Genomic DNA, 19,891 nt, shown 5'->3' with positions numbered 1-19,891 from the left:
GAATAACTAACAGTGCCGAATGGTGTGTGAATGAGGTGGAAAGGGGAAGCTCAGAGTCATATATGTCACCAGAAGGAAAGTTGGAGGTCAAAAGATGGGACTGTATAAAACTGAATCCTATGGTAGGCAATGTCCATGATCAACTGTACAAATACTAGAAATCGCTTCCATGAGCCAGAACAAATGTATGACAATACAATTAGAAGTTAATAATAGAGGGGCATATAGGGAAGAACTGTATACCTATTACAAACTATATACTACAGTTAGTAGTATTTCAACATTTTTTCATAAACAGTAACAAATGTGCTATATCAATACTAGGAGTCAACAATTGTGGGGGGTTGGTTAGTGTTTTAGTTTGCTAATGCTGTGGAATGCAAAACACCAGAGATGGATTGGCTTTTATAAAAAGGGGGTTTATTTGGCTATACAGTTACAGTCTTAAGGCCATAAAGTGTCCAAGGTAACACATCAGTAATAGGGTACCTTCACTGGAGGATGGCCAATGGCATCCAGAAAACCTCTGTTAGCTGGGAAGGCATGTGGCTGGCGTCTGCTCCAAAGTTCTGGTTTCAAAATGGCTTTCTCCCAGGACGTTCCTCTCTAGCAAGCTTGCTCCTCTTCAGAACGTCACTCACAGCTGCACTCCATTTTCCTCTCCTTGAGCCAGCTCATTTATATGGCTCCACTGATCAAGGCCCACCCCGAATGGGTGGGGCCATGCCTCCATGGGAGTATCCCACCAAAGTCACCACCCACAGCTGGGTGGGGCACATTCCAAGCAAATCTAACCAGCACCAAAATGTCTGTCCCACAAGACTACAAAGATAATGGCATTTGGGGGACACAATACATTCAAACTGGCACATTCCACCCCCTGGACCCCAAAATTACATTATCTTTCCAAATACAAAATACATTCATTTCATCACAATACCACAAAAACTGAAACCATTTCAGTAACAAAAGTTAAGTACAAAATCCCATCAAAATCAAATATAGGCGTGGTCAGTCCTAAGGCACAATTCTCCTTTAGCTTTGGATCTGTGGACTTAGAACAAGTTATATGCTTCCAATATACAAAGGAGGGACATTCATAGGATAAACATTTCCATTGCCATAAAGAGAAAGCATAACAGGACCAAAACAGTTCCTAAAACCTGCAGGACAAACTCCCATTAGATTTCAAAGTCAGACAGTCATTAACAGAACGACGTTGCATCCTTGGGGCTTGAGAGAGCGGGAGTCTAACCCTTCCTAAGGGCCTTTTAGGCAGCCCTTTCCTCTCCAAACGCTTAGGTGACCGCTCCAACATACCCACACATTGGGGAGACCACCTTCTCGGCCCCACCCTCCTCAAACATCGGGGCTGCTCCCGGATTCCCTTCCATCTCCGGGGCACATGCTCAACCCCTTCAGAACACTGTGGTGGCAGCCAGGTCTCCCCAATTCCCTGGGAATGTGCTCCACCCTCTTTGGGGCTTGGGGTGGCAGGACATTTCCTGAGCATCGAGGCAGAAGGTCTGCCCTCAACCTCCAGGACAAACTCACCCTTTCCATGCATGTGGGCTGCTCCACTCTCCCAGCCCGAGACCTCCTGACTCCAGACCTCAACCTCCATGGCTCTGTCTTTGAAGAGATTTTTCCTTTAATTTTTTCCTTGTCTGTCTCCTCCAGTCCAGACCAGCAATGGCTCTGTCTATAAAAAGCTCACAGAAATTCTGTTGGCTTTGCATGAAGCATACAGGGGTCAAAGCCATCAGACAATAGGACTTTCCACAAATCCTTTCTGGATAATTCCATCTCCAATCTTGGCTTGTACTGAAATGGCAGCTGGGTTCCATGTTTGGTTACATCCTCACGTTGGGCTGTAGCTTCTGGGATTCCACCCCTTGGAAGCCTGGAATTTTCCAAGCCATCAGCTTCTGGTTTCTTTGAACCCAAGAGTTCAGTTCTAAGTTTCTCTCTTTCCGCTCGCATTTTACTATAAGCTGCAAGGAGAAGTCAGGGGACATCTTCCACACATAGTCTGGAGATCTCCTCAGCTAAGTATTCCAGGTTGTTGCTTCCAGATTCTTCCTTCCATCTGACACCAGGACTCAATTTTGCCAAATTTTCTGCCACTTTAAAACAAGGATTGCCTTTCTTCCAGTTCACAACAACACATTGATCATCTCTGTTCAAGGCCTCGTCAAAAGTATCTTTAGAGTCCGTATTTCCACAAACAGTCTCTTCAAAGCAGTTTTGGCCTTTTCTATCAAGCTCCTCACAACTCTTCCAGAATATTCCCCTTATCCATTTAAAAAGCTGTTCCAACATGTTTGGTATTTGCAAACTCAGCAGTAAAAGCATCCCACTTCTCTGGTACCAAAATCTGTTTTAGTTTGCTAATGCTGCGGAATGCAAAACACCAGAGATGGATTGGCTTTTATAAAAAGGGGGTTTATTTGGCTATACAGTTACAGTCTTAAGGCCATAAAGTGTCCAAGGTAACACATCAGTAATAGGGTACCTTCACTGGAGGATGGCCAATGGCATCCAGAAAACCTCTGTTAGCTGGGAAGGCATGTGGCTGGCGTCTGCTCCAAAGTTCTGGTTTCAAAATGGCTTTCTCCCAGGACGTTCCTCTCTAGCAAGCTTGCTCCTCTTCAAAACGTCACTCACAGCTGCACTCCGTTTTCCTCTCCTTGAGCCAGCTCATTTATATGGCTCCACTGATCAAGGCCCACCCCGAATGGGTGGGGCCACGCCTCCCTGGGAGTATCCCACCCAAGTCACCACCCACAGCTGGGTGGAGCACATTCCAAGCAAATCTAACCAGCACCAAAACGTCTGTCCCACAAGACTACAAAGATAATGACATTTGGGGGACACAATACATTCAAACTGGCACAGTTAGGGATAGGGGAGGATTAGAGTTTCCTTTTCTTTTTTCATCTTTCACTTTATTTCTTGTCTGGAGTAATGAAAAGTTTCTAAAAATTGAACAAAAATTAAGTGTGATGGATGCACAGCTGTATGAGGGTACCCAGGGGCAAGTGATTGTACACTTTGGATCTTTGGATAATTGTATGGTATCTGAACAATCTCAATAAAAATGGAAAAAAAAAAAAGATAGTCTTGAACAAATCTGTCAATACGTCTGCTCAGAAGGTATGTAGAAATGTCAGAGGCAAAGAAAAGTGTTTCCCAACAATATCCATCCTTTGTTTATGTACCATCTTGACTTCTATTGAATTTTCTAATGAACACACCACTTTGTTGAGCACTCTAAATTAACAACAGGGACTGGGACCAAATCCACTCAGTTTATCTCATACGATATGTGAGGTTTCTATCAACAGGACTCCAAACAGCAGGATGAGATCAAACTAAAGCATTGATCTCAGCTATGCCCATCCAAGGTCCCATACCCAACCAGCTGAACAAATGCCATAAACCATCAGAGTCTACCTTAAAAAACCATGTGGATTTCCTCATAAGTTTCCATATTGACCATTACTCTTGGTCTGAGCCATTAATCCAGGTACACAAGATTTATTATCAGTTGCACAGACCTCACTTTGATTTACAAGGAGAAAGTGTCTAAGACAATTCAATCATCCATAACAACCCTGACCAGTGAATTGAGGCTGGCCTTAGTGCCTTCCAGAGTCAAGGAGGTGTTTCCTTAAACACTGGATGTTCCCTTATAACTATCTCTAAAGCACAAATTGCAGTGTTTTGGGGAGGGAGCCAAGTTAAGCCTAACTTCTACATAAGGAGTATAATCCTACTTTCTAGGAAGATTGTGGATTAGGAGAGACAGAGCAAAACTCTCCACCATGAAAAACATTTGATAAAGGATAGAAAGCATTCCAGAACAGCAATTCCAGTGATGATAGTGATGGTGTACTTAATGGTATGGGAATGATCAGTGGGACTATGGTTCGTTAATGGGATTATAAGTATCAGTGACGCATTGAAGGTGAACATGTTTGTAAATGGTTGTTTAAAGGCATGTAACCCACAGAGCACTCCACAAACCAAATAACTGTTAGCATGATATACTTACAAGGTTTAACACTGGTGCAGAGTGTTAACAACAGTGGTATACAGAAAAACTCCCCAGTACATATCAAAGACTATATTTAATAGGAATATCTTGTCAACACTACACTAACACTAGAGATGATTAATTAACAGCTGATATGAGCTCTGGAATGTATTATGTTATGATAATTGTTTAAAGTTGAGAGTGAAGATGATTGTACAACCAAGTGAAGATAATGTAAGAAACTGACTGTTTATCTTGGGATGGCATATATATTAAGTGAAATTAGGAACCCACTACTTAATAAATCAAGCCCTTGACTCAAGGCTTGCTCTTGGGAAACTTAAGTTTATAAATGGGAGGCTGAGCCCTCCTATAATTATGCCTAAGAGAGACCTTCAGGAACCTCTTTTGTTGCTCAGATGTGGCCTTTCTCTCTCTAAGCCCAACTCAGCAAATAAATTCATTAACCTCCCCCCAAACACACTCAAGGGACCTGTCTCCCAGGGGAATGAATCTACCTGGCAATGAGGGACATGACTCCCAGGAATGAGCCTGACCCTGGCAGCGATGGATTGACAATGCCTACTTGACCAAATGAGGGACAAAAGAAAGGTAACAAGCTGAGGCCATAGTGGCTGAGAGATCCCAAATAGAGTTAAGAAGCTATCCTGGAGGTTTCTCTTTTGCAAACTCCAGCTAGACATCCCAAATGGCCACAGTATGCCATGCCCTTACCAAAAGTGATCCCAAAGTACCTAGGTCCCTACCTGAGATTCTATAAAAGATTACTCAGTAACTTTTTTCTCTTAGAAACTTAAATCCACCAGAGTGCTCCCATGCCAGAAAACTCCTAAACCCAGAGGCAACAGCCTCTTTAAGAACAACAATCAGATGCAGCCCCCTTCCCCATACTGCCAACATCCCCTTTGAAAAAGTTAGGGTGCTCACTGCTTAAACACCCCTGAAGGTGAAGAAAGAGATTAAGTGAGAAGGAGTAGTAACAAACAAGATAACAAAGGTCTACAAATATTGAAACTTTATATGTATATATATTTGGATACTGGGGTGTTGGAATCGCTGGAGGAAGGTAGATGACATGGTGGAACTTTACCCTATGGGATCCTTTGAAATTTGCTCTATAGCTACTCATTTAATTTTGCTTTGAAAGTCTTCACCTGTCTGTATATACCCTATATTGCATAATTAGGAAAGAACTGAAACTGTGGAACCGTAACCCATAACAATTTTGAAATTACCTATATAACTGCTTATTGAGATGTACTTCAAAAGTTAGCACCTTTCTGTATGTGTGTATGTTATGTTTTACAATAATGGAAATAGCTGAAATTGTGGAACTGTGACTCATGACATTCTTTGAAATTTGTTCTCTAACTACTTGTTTAATCATACTTTGAAAGTTGTCACTGTTATGTATATATGTTAAAGTTTACAATAAAAAATGTATATAAAAAAAGTACAATCCTGAGGGTGCACATGGTATTCCTGGGGAAAAGTGTTGTGATTTTTTTTACATTTGTTGGGTTCTCTAAATGGGGCCTACCTCTGTGTGAGGAATTCATGGGAGGAGGGAGAACAGGTTGACAGTGCATCCAACTGGAACATGGGTTCTCAGTTCAGTTCTGGTAAATAACTCTAATTCTTGTTTCTGGAGGGACTATTTGGGGACTGTCCAATTTGATCTGTTTGTCATGCTGCCATTCATTTGTCTCATGGAATGACTGAGTAAGGGCTATAGGAAAGACATCAGGAGGAGGTGCAGGAGCTGGGGCCATCTCCTGCTGTTTCCAGTGGACTTCTCTGTAGGTTTAGGGAAATAGTGATTAAATTATTGCCAGTGGTATCTGGCAAGGGATAACAATCCCAGCATCAGTTAAATTGAAGGCATCTGGAACAGTTTGGGATAGCCACATCAGGGTATTTTCCTGTTAGGAAGGTTGGAAGAACAGTTTTGAAAGACAAAAGGTCTTTAATGTCCCTCCCTACACCATATCTCCTAGGGTCTGAGGTGTTCCTTCTCCAGGTATATGGGTTTTTGCTCTCCCTACACTCTCTTAAAATAAGTATGTCTCATTCTAGTAGTTTCAACCATAGTTCTTTTTCAAACATCCTTTACTCACACCCAGACCTTTTATCCTAGAGTTAGATATAAGGGGGACAAGGGCATGTTTTCCCGTTTTGACCCATTATGACCCCCACTTTGGCCTGAACAGGCCACTGTAATCATTAACCTATGATCTAAGACTATGTCGATCCAACAAGAGAACCGAAGAGGAGGAACCAGAATTAAATTTCAGTTTCCTAGGTCTTGTTTTGGTCTGGCTGCCACATGGAATATGTACCAATGGACTGACCTGGGTTTATCAGTAGAGGAAATAAAATCACCATTATCAGGAATAGTCAGGGCTGAATCCTGAATTTCCAAATTCCCCACCCTTTTCATCCTAATTATTACCATGGAAGTAGTTGAAAGGAGTTGATCTCTGTCTGGGGATTGGGGATGCACACAAACACCAAACTTGGTAAGGTGTGGACAAAGAAATTGAAAGAGGTAGCCGACAGAATTCTTTGAGTCAATTTTTAATGACTCTAGTGCTCAATAATATCAGATGTCTATATGGTAGGGAGTGTGGAAAGTCCATCAAAGACTTTGACTATCAGCCCATTGTTAAGTGACTTTTGGATAAAAGATGCACTATTGTTGTGCTGAAAATGGTCCAGAAAGCCAAACACATAACACAAATTAGTTTTAAGAAACATAATGGTGTGGTCAGAGTCAGCTGGTTTGTCTAGAACAGCAACTCCATAACCTGAAATAGTGTCTGCATCTGTAAGGCACCACTGACGACCTCAAGAGGGGATCAAAGATCTGATGTAGTCAGTTTTCTAGAAATCTGTGGGAGTCATGTTCTGTGCAATGTGGTTTTCCCCACTGTGAGACAACTGTGTCACCTTTAAGTGGAGTTACAAGTCTGGCATGCAATGGTAGCATCTGCATCAGAAATTTACAGTCCATTACTTTGTGCCCAGTTTATGATGGAGAACACATTGCAAGGTGCAGCATGATGTATCCAGACAGCAGTGATGGCAATCTGGGCAGGTAAGCTCAATCAGCAGCTTGATTCTGGGCAATCAAAGAATGGGTCCTCACCATGGGCATTTACCTGAATGATCTAGATAGTCTGATCATCAGCCACCATTTGTTTCCACAGTTCACAACCCTAAAGAGGGTTGTCTTTAATCTTCTAGTCTGTCGTTTTCCAAGTGGCAGACCAAAGAGCTAGGCCATTGGCAAAGTGCAAGAGTCAGAGTTTTGCCCACTGAGCAGAACAAACAAGTTCACTTTTGGTTCTGCATAGCTGGCTCTGAGGCTGAACAGCCAGAGCCATCAGGTTTTACTTGGCAGATCCATCACTAAACCAGACCCAGAAATTTAGGAGAATCTTTGTGAATCAAAGACTCCATTGAGCTAGCGGCTTTGCTTCAGGATGTGAGTGGGGATAAAGTTTTCCCCAGAGAGATGGTTGCCACGTTTTCATGTAAAGCCAAGATGCCATTGGGGTCAGACTGGCTTTGTTCTTGAATATACAGTTTCCATTTGACAAGAAAGACTTTTGGGACCCTTCTCATCTTGTCAGTTATCAAGTCTGGGGCTATGACCAGAGAATCCCAAGACCTCCATGAGGGGAGTGAGCTTGTAATGTAAAGTGAAAAGTATTTTAGCTTTATCAACATTTGAATTTTAATATACTCAAGTGATACATTATTACAAAATAATTTCTTTAATGCTGTTAATATAGTTCAAGAGAGATGGTGGGGCCCAAGCTAAGGGAATTTATGTGGGATGGAGAGAAGAAGCTGGAATCAAGAAAAAGTTTTGTAAGACATGAAGGGATGGAAAAAGCAAATATTCTGCTTTGGTCAATTGGGTACATAGTGGTTTTATTAACTAGGTTAGGTAAATAAGAGAAGCAACAAGTTTGAAAAGAGGATTAGGTTAAATTATGTTGAGTTTAAGAATCATGTGGGACATCCAGATGGAAATGTTTAGTAGAGCATTTGAAATTTCACTCTGGCACTTAGAACCAAAGAATGGGAAAAAATGTATACTTTAGGGAGTCATTATAATCTAGATCATAGTTAAAGACATTCAGATTGTTGAGATTGGCCAGGGACAATGTATACATATAGAAGAGAGAGAGGGACAAAGAAGACTTCTTAGGGAGTATTAACCAGGAAAGGAGAATCAGAGCTCAAGAAAGAGAGAGAAAAAATAGAGAGGAAAGCCCAGATAAATTGTATTATAGAAATCAATAGTACAGAAAAGTATAAGAAGGAAGGAGAAGTAGAAAGTAAGATATACTGTTGAATATCAAGAATTAAAAATTATTCTTTGAATTTTAAAATTAGGAGAGTTCTGGTGCATGAACATTAGCCCAGTCAATAAAGGCAGAAGCCAGGTTACAATGGATTGAAGAATAATTTGAAGGAAGGGTCAGCGGAAATAGAGATACATTTGTAAATTTGTGTTTTTGTAAATTTTTTTTTAAATAGTTGGTGAATGAATACATCTGTTAATTTTGTTTTAGGCTTGTGTTGGTGTGATGTTAGTGGGCCCAACAGGTGGAGGAAAGACAACTGTCAGAAGAATTTTAGAAAAAGCTTTGATACTTTTACCAGTTGCAGACCTTTTATCAAGTGAAGAATGTAAATCTATTTCAAAGGTAAATGCTCTATGAAATAAAATGCCTCTCCACTTATTTGGAACTTAATTTATGTATTTCAATAACATTTTATGTTTTCTTTACAAAAGTCTTGTTTATAACTTTTAAATTTATTGCTAGGAATTTTGTAGGTAGGAATCATTGTAGTGAATGGGAATTTCTTTTCCCATATTTCCATTTCCATTTCCAAACTGGTAATTACAATGTAATAAAACTACTCAATTATTTATTTTGTATCTTAGCCAAAATAAGTAAGCTATCTTACTTGATGGAATTGTATGTTCTAAAGGTTCATCTTCAAATGAAAATAATTTCATCATTTTTCCAATATTTAGATCATTTATATTTTTTTATCATATTGAATTGATTAGCTCTCCAAGACAATGTTAATGGTATCTTGTTTACTACTTTATTTGAAATTCATTTATCATTTTTCCATTTAATATGATGTTTGCTTTTGGTCACTGATAAATGTTCTTTATTGTATTTTGGAAATTTTCTTCTATTCCCAATACATTCTGGATTTTGACTGCTAAAATTTATTAAGTGACTTTTCAGCATTTATTTTTTTAATTCAATTTTATTGAGATATATTCACATACCATAGAATCATCCAAAGTGTACAATCAGTTGCTCACAGTACCATCATATAGTTGTGCATTCATCACCCCAATCTATTTTTTGAACATTTTCCTTGTACCAGGAAAAGTGAAAATAAGAATAAAAAAAAAAGTAAAGAAGAACACCCAAATCTTCCCACCCTATTTTTCATTTAGTTTTTTGTCCCCATTTTTCTACTCATTCATCCATGCACTGGATAAAGGGAGCGTGAGCCACAAGGCTTTCACAATCATACTGTCGCCCCCTTGTAAGCTACATTGCTATACAATCATCTTCAAGAGTCAAGGCTACTGGGTTGCAGTTTGATCGTTTCAGGTATTTACTTCTATCTCTTCCAAAGTATTAAAACCTAAAAAGGTTATCTATATAGTGCATAAGAATGCCCACCAGAGTGACATCTCCGCTCCATTTGGAATCTCTCAGCCACTGAAGCTTAATTTTGTTTCATTTCGCATCCCCCTTTTGGTCAAGAAGATGTTCTCAATCCCACAATCTTGGGTTCAGATTCATCCCCGGGAGTCATATCTCGCATTGCCAGGGAAATTTACACCCCTGGATGTCAAATCCCACATAGAGGGGAGGGCAGTGAGTTCACCTGCTGAGTTGGCTTAGCTAGAGAGAGAGGGCCACATCTGAGCAACAAAGAGGTACTCGGGGAGAATCTTAGCACAATTATAAGTAGGTTTAGTCTCTCATTTGCAGTAACAAGCTTTATAAGGGCAAGTCCCGTGATAGAGGGCTCAGCACATCAAACTGCCAGTCCTCAGTGTTTGTGAGAACATCAGCAACAATCCAGGTGAGGAAGCCCAATACTTCTACATTTTCCCCCAGCTCATCAGGGGGGCCCTGCATATATATATTTTTATTCTCTGTCCAAATTACTTTGGGATGTGTCTCTACTTCACCCTAACCTATGCAAACCTACCAGGTCTCACTTCCTATTAAAAGTTCCATGTAATTATGGTATTTGAACACACTGTATGAGTTAAATTATTTAGGCAAAAATGATCTTGCACCAACCTAACATCTCTTCCCTTGGTCTCACATGGAATTTGAACTTTTAAAACACAGTCAGTGTTGTCCTTTACCCTTTGTCCTAATTTGCCCTAGTCCTAACCACATCTGCTTCATTCATATCTCTAGCTGAAGTCTGGACTCTTTTCTGGCTTTTTTAACAGTTGATATATGTGCTAATACTGACATTCATATCTGCTGTCAGCATTTATTTTTGCCTTTTATTTGATTAATGTAAAACTATGTTTATAGATTTACTAATATTACATTTTCCTTAAATTCCTAGAATAATGCCTATTTAGTCATGATGTGTTTTTTTCCGTATAGACTCCAATAAATAGTGTTTATTTAAATAATAAATTATCTTATTTAAATACTAATTGTTAATAATTTATTCTTTAAGTCTCAGAAAGTCAGGTTCTCATCTATGCGGATTTTTTTCAGTCCATATACATTATCCTGCTTCAAGATCATTCATAAACCTTTATTCTTCTCATTCTAAACTCTCCTTTGAACAGATCTTGAATCGTTGTTAAACTATCTCGTTATTGTAATTAATAAGATGTGAATTCTTACAGCAATAGTAATAACCAATACTTACAGAGTATTATATATGGGCAATGTACTGTGCTAATGACTTCTACTAGAATTATCTCATTTAATCTTCACAACAACCCTATGGGCAGCAATTCATTTTATTAGAAACACTTTTTAAAATTACAAGAGTAGAATGTCCAATTGTGAGAAGTTCAGAAAATATTAAAAATATAAAGAAGTAACAGTCATCTAGAAAAAGTGATTGCAAACATTTTGCCTTATTCCCTTTGATTATTTTTCTATACTAAATATACTTTGAAGTAATTGAGATAGTGTTGTATATAAATGATCACTTTTTTTTTCTTCCTGGCTTTTTCATCTAAAAATTTAATCTAAAATTAAAAGCTGTGAAGTTGAAAATTGCAGTAACTGAAATGAATAGTTCACAAGAAGGGCTCAGTAGATTTGAAAGGAAAGAATAAAGAATTACTGAACTTAAAGATAGATTGGCAGAGATTCTGTGATCTGAAGAATGGAGACAAAAAATGAAGAAAAATGAACAGAACCTGAGAGAAATGTGGGATACCATTAAGTGTACCAACATATTCATGACAGGAATTCCAGAAGGAGAAGAGAGAGAGAAAGGAGCAGGAAAAATATTTGGAGGAAAAAAATGACTGAAAACTGCCAAATTTAGGGAAAAGCATTAATCTAAACATCCAGGAAGCTCAATGAACTCCAAGTAGGATAAATGCAAAGAAATCCACAAATACACACATCATAATAAAATGTGGAAAGGGAAAAACAAGGAGAAAATCTAGAAAACAACAAGAGTAAATGACTCATTAGTTACAAGTGATGTATTCTTAGTTTCTCAGAATGTAGTACAGTATTTTGCTCATTACTTTTTCACTTAATATATCCTGGAGATCTTTCAGTGTCAGTATGTAGATAGTTTTCTCATTGCTCTTTTATAGCTGCATTATAGTTCATTATGTCAAGGTCCCTTCGTTTATAATTAGTTCTCTATGGATGGATGCTTGAAATTTTTTCTAGTGTTTTTGCTGTTACAGCGATGTTGCAGAATAACCTTGAACAAGTCTAATTTTGTACTCAGACCTGTTGTTTAAATTCCAAGAAGGGAGGGTGCTGGATCTGAGTATTTGCATTTCTAATTTTGACAGATATTGCCAAATTCAAAGGATTGAACCATTAGTACTCTCACTAGCAATATGAGAGTGCCTACTATCCCACAGCCTTGATAGTCTGTTGCAAACTTTTGGATTTTTTACCAATCTGGCAATATTGTGATCTTAATTTGCTTTTCTCCAGAGATTTGCTAAGAGTTGTGTGAAAAACACTAAAAGTAATTATTGATAGAACTGTGCTCTCCAACAACTATAAAAGTAATAACTCATTGAATAATAATGAATATGTAATGTAAATACCATATATACAGACTTGTATATATAATTTAATTCAATTTAATTTAATACTGTACTATATTAAAATGTCCATCTATAGACTACATTTATTTTTTGTGTGTTTCTTACATTATTTTCATGGATTTTAAAAATAAAGGTAATTCATAAAATATATATCTAAATGAAATTTAATTTTCACCATTTTAAAAGATCTTCATTTTGATAAACTCACAGTCAGAACATATGTATTTTATCTCATTACACAAGCTGACTTGTTTCACCTTTCTTAATATCACAGGGTCTATAGATATTAAGTTTGAGAAATGCTTGATTCCAAACAGAGTTTACAGGAGCTTACTTAAGGTTTGTATTTCATCATTGTAAGTCATGAACTTAGAAATTCCAAGTTTCTGAAAGGACAAAATGGTGACAAACATTTAATTACATCAAAACTTTATCTAATAATCAGGTCTGGGTATATGCTTATGATAGCAAAGTATGAAATATCCTATTGAAAATATTACAGAGGTTTTTTTCCAAGGAAAGTATTAGACACTGTCTTTGGCTTATGATTTTACATTAAAAAAAAGGAAATGATCTTAAAGAAAGATAAAAACTTTCCAAACATGACATGTTTAAATTCAGATTTTCTGATAAAACATAATTGATATTTATTACTGATATTATCTTTCACTGATCTCTGCAGTAGTAGGTGGATTTGTGTAGTATTTGGAATTATTTCACAAAAGCCAAAAAGAATTTCATCTGGAATGTCAATTCTACCCTGAAGTTTAAAAGTATACCTTACTCTACCTCACCTCTACACTGAACTCTGGTACCAGACACGCCATATTCCAGCTCATATGCTATGTTCCTGGATAAGGCAGTATGGGACTTGTTCCCCATTTTTTTTTTTTAGGGTATCATTAGTAGTGTTTAGAATTTTAAAACATAATGATTTGTGTATTGTAGCTAATTTTAACGTCAATTTTTACTGTTTCCTTAAAAATTGCTACCTGTACAGAAAATTTTTTTTTGGAGTGAAAGACTTCTCTTAAATCCTTTGGTAATAATAGTGTAAAAACATGAGTAATTGCACTATATTTATTGCCTTTAAAAACCACACTGGATTTTTCCCAGATTGCAGGAAGAAAAGGAAAAGTAGATATTTGTGTTTTAAATCCAAAATGTTTCACTCTTGGTGAACTATATGGGCAAATGAATCCTAATACTATGGAATGGACTGATGGATTATTATCAGCCACAATTCGAAATTATGTGTATTTTAATACCGCAAGGCTCTCAAAGAAAGACCTCAATGTTGGACTAAAGTCAAGAATCTCAGATTTAGCTAATGTAAGTTTGGTATGGAATGAGTATATTTATTTGACTATTGTGGATTATTTAATTGCATTTCCAGTGACTTGACATTAAAGCATCATTAGATACTAAATTTAAAAGGTATTGTGAACAGTTTAAAGAGAAAAATTATAAGCTGTAAAGGCATAAAATATATCATTGAGTTTTAGGATGGTCAGTAAACAACAATGAAGTTAAAACTTTTGCTTTTAAAGGAAGAGAAAGTAGATTAAGTATGAGTGGAAAATAATTTAGACCAGTGATTCTGGCAGCACCAATATACTAATATACAGGGAGTAAAGTGTTAATGGACATAATTTTCTTCATGTTTTTCTCCAGAAGTTTTCCATGTTTTTACTCTTCTTTTCAAGAACACCAGTTATACACATATTAGGTTTCCTTTGTCTTTCATAGGTGCTAGTTTCTCACTAATCTTTTCAAACTTTGCTTATTTATATTTCATTTTCCTAGCTTTTTTCAAGCCTGTATGTTATCATTAAAAATCATTAACATGCACATAATAACATAATAGTGTTTATTCTCCTTTTTGTCACTTCCAACATCCCTTCATTATTGCAAAGATTTTTGTTTTATCTTCTACTTTATTCCTGAACTTTTCAAAGTTATAATCGCCTCATATTATCTCACCGTTTCCCCCCTTGAGTTCTTACATCTCTGTGTTGAGCTACTATTTTATGGAGGTAATTATTTTAATAAATTCTTTAAGTTTATGAAATTTGCTTTTTTTTTTGCATTTTAAACTAATCTGAGGCAACATTGTTCTGATGTGTATTCTTCATCTGTCACATGTATTTCCTGTTTCCTGGCTCCTAAATTTATTTTACAAAAATAAAACTTGTCTCTTCTAATAAAATTTTACTGGCTAAAGCAAGTCACATGACCACATCTAACTTGAAGCATTCCCCTAACATTCCATCATGTGCACCAGGGAGCAATCTTACTATGTGCTCCAAGGGAAAAGAAAAATGAACCATCTATGAACAGCCCTGGTGACTATCAAAACTTTGAAATTATAAAACACATCCTAAGCAACTCACATGTCAAAGAATAATTCCAAATGGAAATTTGGATAGTTAGAAATGAAGATGATTAAAATGGTACTTTTCAACATGTGTAAAATGAAATTAAGTCATATTTAGAGGAAATTATACAGAGCATACATTTAAAAAGAAACAGACTTACAAATAATGAGTTAAGAAAATAAGTTTAGAAGCAGATGAATTGGACGAAATTCTAAAAATAAAATTTACCAAAAATTTCCTCAAGAGAAAAGAGATGACCTAAAGTATGCTGTTACTATTGAAAAAATTGAGTCTGTTTAAAATAGTCTCAAAAAAATATCTCCAAACCTAGATAATTTCACCAGTGAGTTCTATCAAACATGTAAGTAACATATAAATCCAATCTTACACAAACTCTACTAGAGAATAGAAAAACAAGGAATATCCCTTCACTCATTTTATGAAGCTACCATAACCTTGATACCAAAACAAGAAATGGCAATTCAACAAAGAAGAAATCTAAGCATTATCTCTCAAGAACAGAAGTGCAAAAAGTCTTTAAAAGTATCAGATTCTAGCTTCTGGTAATAGCAGAGTAATTTGTATCTAACCAACCTCTTTACAGGTACTAATTATGAAATCTGGATAAAATAAATAAACATTTGAAAATATTGGAGAGCAATGAAAAGTGGAAAAGAGAAATTATCCTTGAAGAAGGGGATTGTACAAATGAGATTTTTATGTATGTGCCTGTTTGTCTGAGGGCATTTCCCCATCCCATGTCAATGGGCAGTTGGAACTCAAGGAGAAAGGCACAATTTTACTGGCTAGAAGAATCAGAGTATGAGGTTCACAGCTGAAGGAGCAGCTGAAACATGAAGGGGAAAATCTTGGAAAGAAGGGAGCCATACAGGGGTGAGCCCCCAAATCTGAACAGACACCATCCAACTACTTTTCTCACCACAACAGAACCACATGTGCATGAGATAGATTACACAGTGCCTAACAAAAAGCAACAACTGGAAGGCTGAAAGAACTGCTGCCCATAATATGGCTAACAAAGTTTGGAGTTTGAGTCCAACCGAGCTAATTCTCCCCTCAAATAAAAAGTAACACTCCTCAGAGGATGATAAAAGAATCCAGTGTCTCTACAATGTATAAATCATGACTAACATACAGTTAAAAATTACTGTACATGTAAAGTGACAGGAGAATGTGGCCCATATTCAAAAGTAAAAGCAGTCAATAGAAATTGACCCTGAAATGACTCAATATTGGAATTAGCAGATAAAACTTTAAAACAGCTATTATAAATATGTTTGGGATTTTAAAGGAAAATATAATAAATAAACAGTTAGGGACTCTACAGAGAAATGAAGACTATAAAATGGACCAAATGGAAATTATAGAATTTCAAAGAACAATATTTCTTGTTGTTTGAAAAATTCACTATATAAGATTAACAGTAGATTGAAAATTTCAGAAGGAATTCTGTGAATTTGAACATATAAATAGAAATTATTCACTGTGAAAGAGCAGTGAGGAAAAAAATGAAATAAAATGGACAGAGCCTGAGTGACCCACAGGACAGTAACAAGTGGACTGACATACATGACATTGGAATTCCAGAAGAAGATGAGAGAGAGAGTAGGGCAGAAAAACATTTGAAGGAATAATGGCCCCCAAATTCTCAACTTTGGTGTAAGAAATAAACTGATTGATCCAAAAAACTAAGCAAACACAAAGCAGGTAAATAAAGAAAAATCCCTACATAGTCAAAGTACTGAAAAACAATGATAAAGTATTGAAAGCATCCAGAGGTAAATGACATATTGCATATGGGCAACATGATAATAAATGAGAACTGACTTATCATGAGAAACAACTGAGACCAAAATAGAAGGGGATAGCATTTTTTTAAATACTGAAAGAAAAAATTACCAAACTGGAATTCTATATCCAGTAAAACCATGCTTTAAAAATGAAGGGGAAATAAAGATATTTTCAAATAAATGAAAGCTGAGAGAATTCATTGCTAGTGCATCTGAACTGAAGAAATGCTGAAGGAATTTATTCAGGCTGAAGGGAAATGACATTAGCTGGAAACTTGGATCTATAGGAGAAAATAAAGAGCACCATGAGTACAAAATACATGGGTAAATCTAGAAGATTATATATTTTATCTTCCCTTAATTTCTTTAAAACATATATGGCTATTTAAAACAAAATTATAACACTGAATTGTGGAGTTTGAAATGCATATAGAGGTAATATGTATGACAACAATAACACAAAAGACAATAAAGGGAATTATACTGTTGGAAGCGTCCTATATTTTACATGAAATAGTACAATATTAACTCTAAATAGACTGTGATAAGTGTGCATATTATAATTCTAGAGAAACAGCTAAAAAATTAAAAGAGGTGGAGATAAAATGCCAACAGAGAAATTAAAATGGAAAAATAACGTTTTTCCAAGTAACAAAGAGATGGAACAAATAAAAACAAATAGAAAAATAATAGACCTAAATCTGGCCATATCAATAAATACATTAAATATAAATAGACTAAACACTAGACTGTCAGACTAGGCAGAAAAGGAAGACTGAACTATATGCTTGTCTACAAGAGATGCACTTTAACAAAAATACAAATAACTTGGAAATAAAAGGATGGAAATAGATATACCATTCAAAACAGTAAGCATATCAAATCTGGAGTGACTATATTAATATCAAGCAAAGTAGACCTCAAGACAAAGAGTATTACCAGATATAAAGAGATGAGTCCACAATGATAAAATTGATAATTCATCAAAAAGACATAATAATTATAAATGTATATGTGCCTAATAGCAGAGCTTCAAAATATGTAAAATATATTTTCCGATGAGGAACGTAAGATGGCGACTAGGTGAGACAAAGAAAAAAACACCTCCGTGGAAAACACTAGATAAAAAACCAGAAAGGACCCAGAACACCACTTCCAAAGTAGCACCAGCTGGACAAGTTCTGCTAGAGCCACAGGGAACGTGCTTTTGGCGAAACCAGGAGTCTGCATTCTGAAATGAGTGAGTGAGTAGGCTGAATCCCTTGGCCACACTGCACTGGGGGGAAATGGTGGGTTGGACTTTGGGAAAAAAAAAAAAAAAAAAAATATATATATATATATATATATATATATATATAAAAGAAGCCCAGGAACAGCTGCAGATAAGATGGGAGTGCTCTGGACTAACGCCTCAGTGTCTGGGGTGGAGGATACCCCTTCCCACACCCACTGCTGATTGTCTAGGGTCCAGGGAAACAAAGGGGAGACGCGCAGCTTGCAGCGGTCTCCCCAGCGGGTGGGGCTGCTCCTGCCTGGCTGAACACACAGCACAGAGCCCAGCCAAGAAACCCAGCCTGACAGGGAGTCTTTCCCGCAGCATCACTCACACGACACAATATCAGCCATGGACAGTGGCCTTGAATACACCCACGGCTGATTGTCCCGGAGCTGGGAGAGCGGAGCTGTGCGGAAAGGGGGAAGTTAACGTGTCACATTCAACCATCTTTGAAGCAGGCTGGGAACACCCCTACACAGCCCGGCGGCCCAGGGCTTCCCTGGAGGCCGGTGCTCACTTGTGACGTGGCATGCCGCCCCCCCCCCCCAACAGAGGTCCTGGAAAAACACAGCAGGGAGGGGGGAACTGCTCGGAAATCCCAGGGAACCTACGCCAATACCAAGGACTTTTGTGTCAGTGGCAGAAAACAGCCTTAAATCTCCGGGAACACCTGGGAGATTTGATTGTTAAACCTGCCCTTCCTCCCTAACCACTCAGGCACACGCCCCTCATTGGGGGCAGACAGCACCGACAACACACCCAAATTAAGTGCACCAATTGGACCGCAAAAGAATCAGATCCCCACATACCACAAAGTTGGGGAGAACTGACTTGAGGGGAATAAGTGACTCACGGACGCCATCTGCAGGTTAGTTAGAGAAAGCGTATGCCACCAAGCTGCAATTCTAACAATTTAAAGACTCACAGATGCCATCTGCTGGTTAGTAAGAGAAAGTGTACGTCACCAAACTGTGTCTCTGAAAAATTAGATCGATATCCCCCTTTTGTTTTTATACAACTTGAAAGAACCCTATCAAGCAAAACAAATGCCAAGAGGCCAAAAACATCAGAAAATCTTAATGCATATGATAAAACCAGACAATATGGAGAATCCAGCTCCAAACACACAAATCAAGATTTCTGAAGAAACTCTATACCTCACAAAATTAAAGAACTGCAATCAAAGAATGAAAGCATGGCAGAGGATTTAAAGGACATCAAGAGGACCATAGCCCAGGATATAAGTGCCATAAAGAAGACCCTAGAAGAGCATAAAGAAGACATTGCAAGAGTAAATAAAAAAATAGAAGACCTTATGAAAATAAAAGAAACTGTTGGCCAAATTAAAAAGACTGGATATTCACAATACAAGACTAGAAGAAGCTGAACAACATCTCAGTGTCCTAGAAATCCACAGAACAGAAAATGAAAGAACAAAAGAAAGAATGGGGAAAAAAATAGAAAAAATCACAGTGGATCTCAGGGATACAATAGATAAAATAAAACATCCAAACTTAAGACTCATTGGTGTCCCAGAAAGGGAAGAGAAGGGTAAAGGTCTAGAAAGAGTATTCAAAGAAATTGTTGGGAAAAACTTCCCCAACCTTCTACAAAGCATAAACACAAAAGCATAAATGTCCAGCGAACTCCAAATAGAATAAATCCAAATAAACCCACGCCAAGACATATTCTGATCAGACTCTCAAATACTGAAGAGAAGGAGCAAGTTCTGAAAGCAGCAAGAGAAAAGCAATTCACCACATACAAAGGAAACAATATAAGACTAAGTAGTGACTACTCAGTGGCCACTATGGAGGCAAGAAGGCAGTGGCATGACATATTTAAAGTTCTGAGAGAGAAAAATTTCCAGCCAAGAATACTTTATCCAGCAAAACTCTCCTTCAAATTTGAGGGAGAGCTTAAATTTTTCACAGACAAACAAATGCTGAGAGACTTTGCCAATAAAAGACCTGCCCTACTTCAAATTCTAAAGGAAGCCCTACCAACAGAGAGACAAAGAAAGGA

General features: G+C 37.3%; 1 protein-coding gene across 1 annotated transcript in view; it reads left to right on the top strand.

The window, feature by feature from the left end:
• The window catches only part of DNAH14 (dynein axonemal heavy chain 14), a 426,387-nt gene that overhangs the window by 168,886 nt on the left and 237,610 nt on the right, over nt 1-19,891 (top strand). Inside the window, exons 35-36 of the mRNA XM_037805786.1 lie at nt 8,647-8,781; nt 13,518-13,733. Coding sequence (XP_037661714.1) covers nt 8,647-8,781; nt 13,518-13,733 — 351 coding nt within the window. The remainder of the gene's footprint in view (nt 1-8,646; nt 8,782-13,517; nt 13,734-19,891) is intronic.

This window comes from Choloepus didactylus, chromosome 2 (assembly GCF_015220235.1).
Source record: "Choloepus didactylus isolate mChoDid1 chromosome 2, mChoDid1.pri, whole genome shotgun sequence".
Taxonomy (NCBI): domain Eukaryota; kingdom Metazoa; phylum Chordata; class Mammalia; order Pilosa; family Megalonychidae; genus Choloepus; species Choloepus didactylus.
Note: the sequence above shows the minus strand (reverse complement) of the source record. Positions and strands in the feature narration are given on the sequence as shown.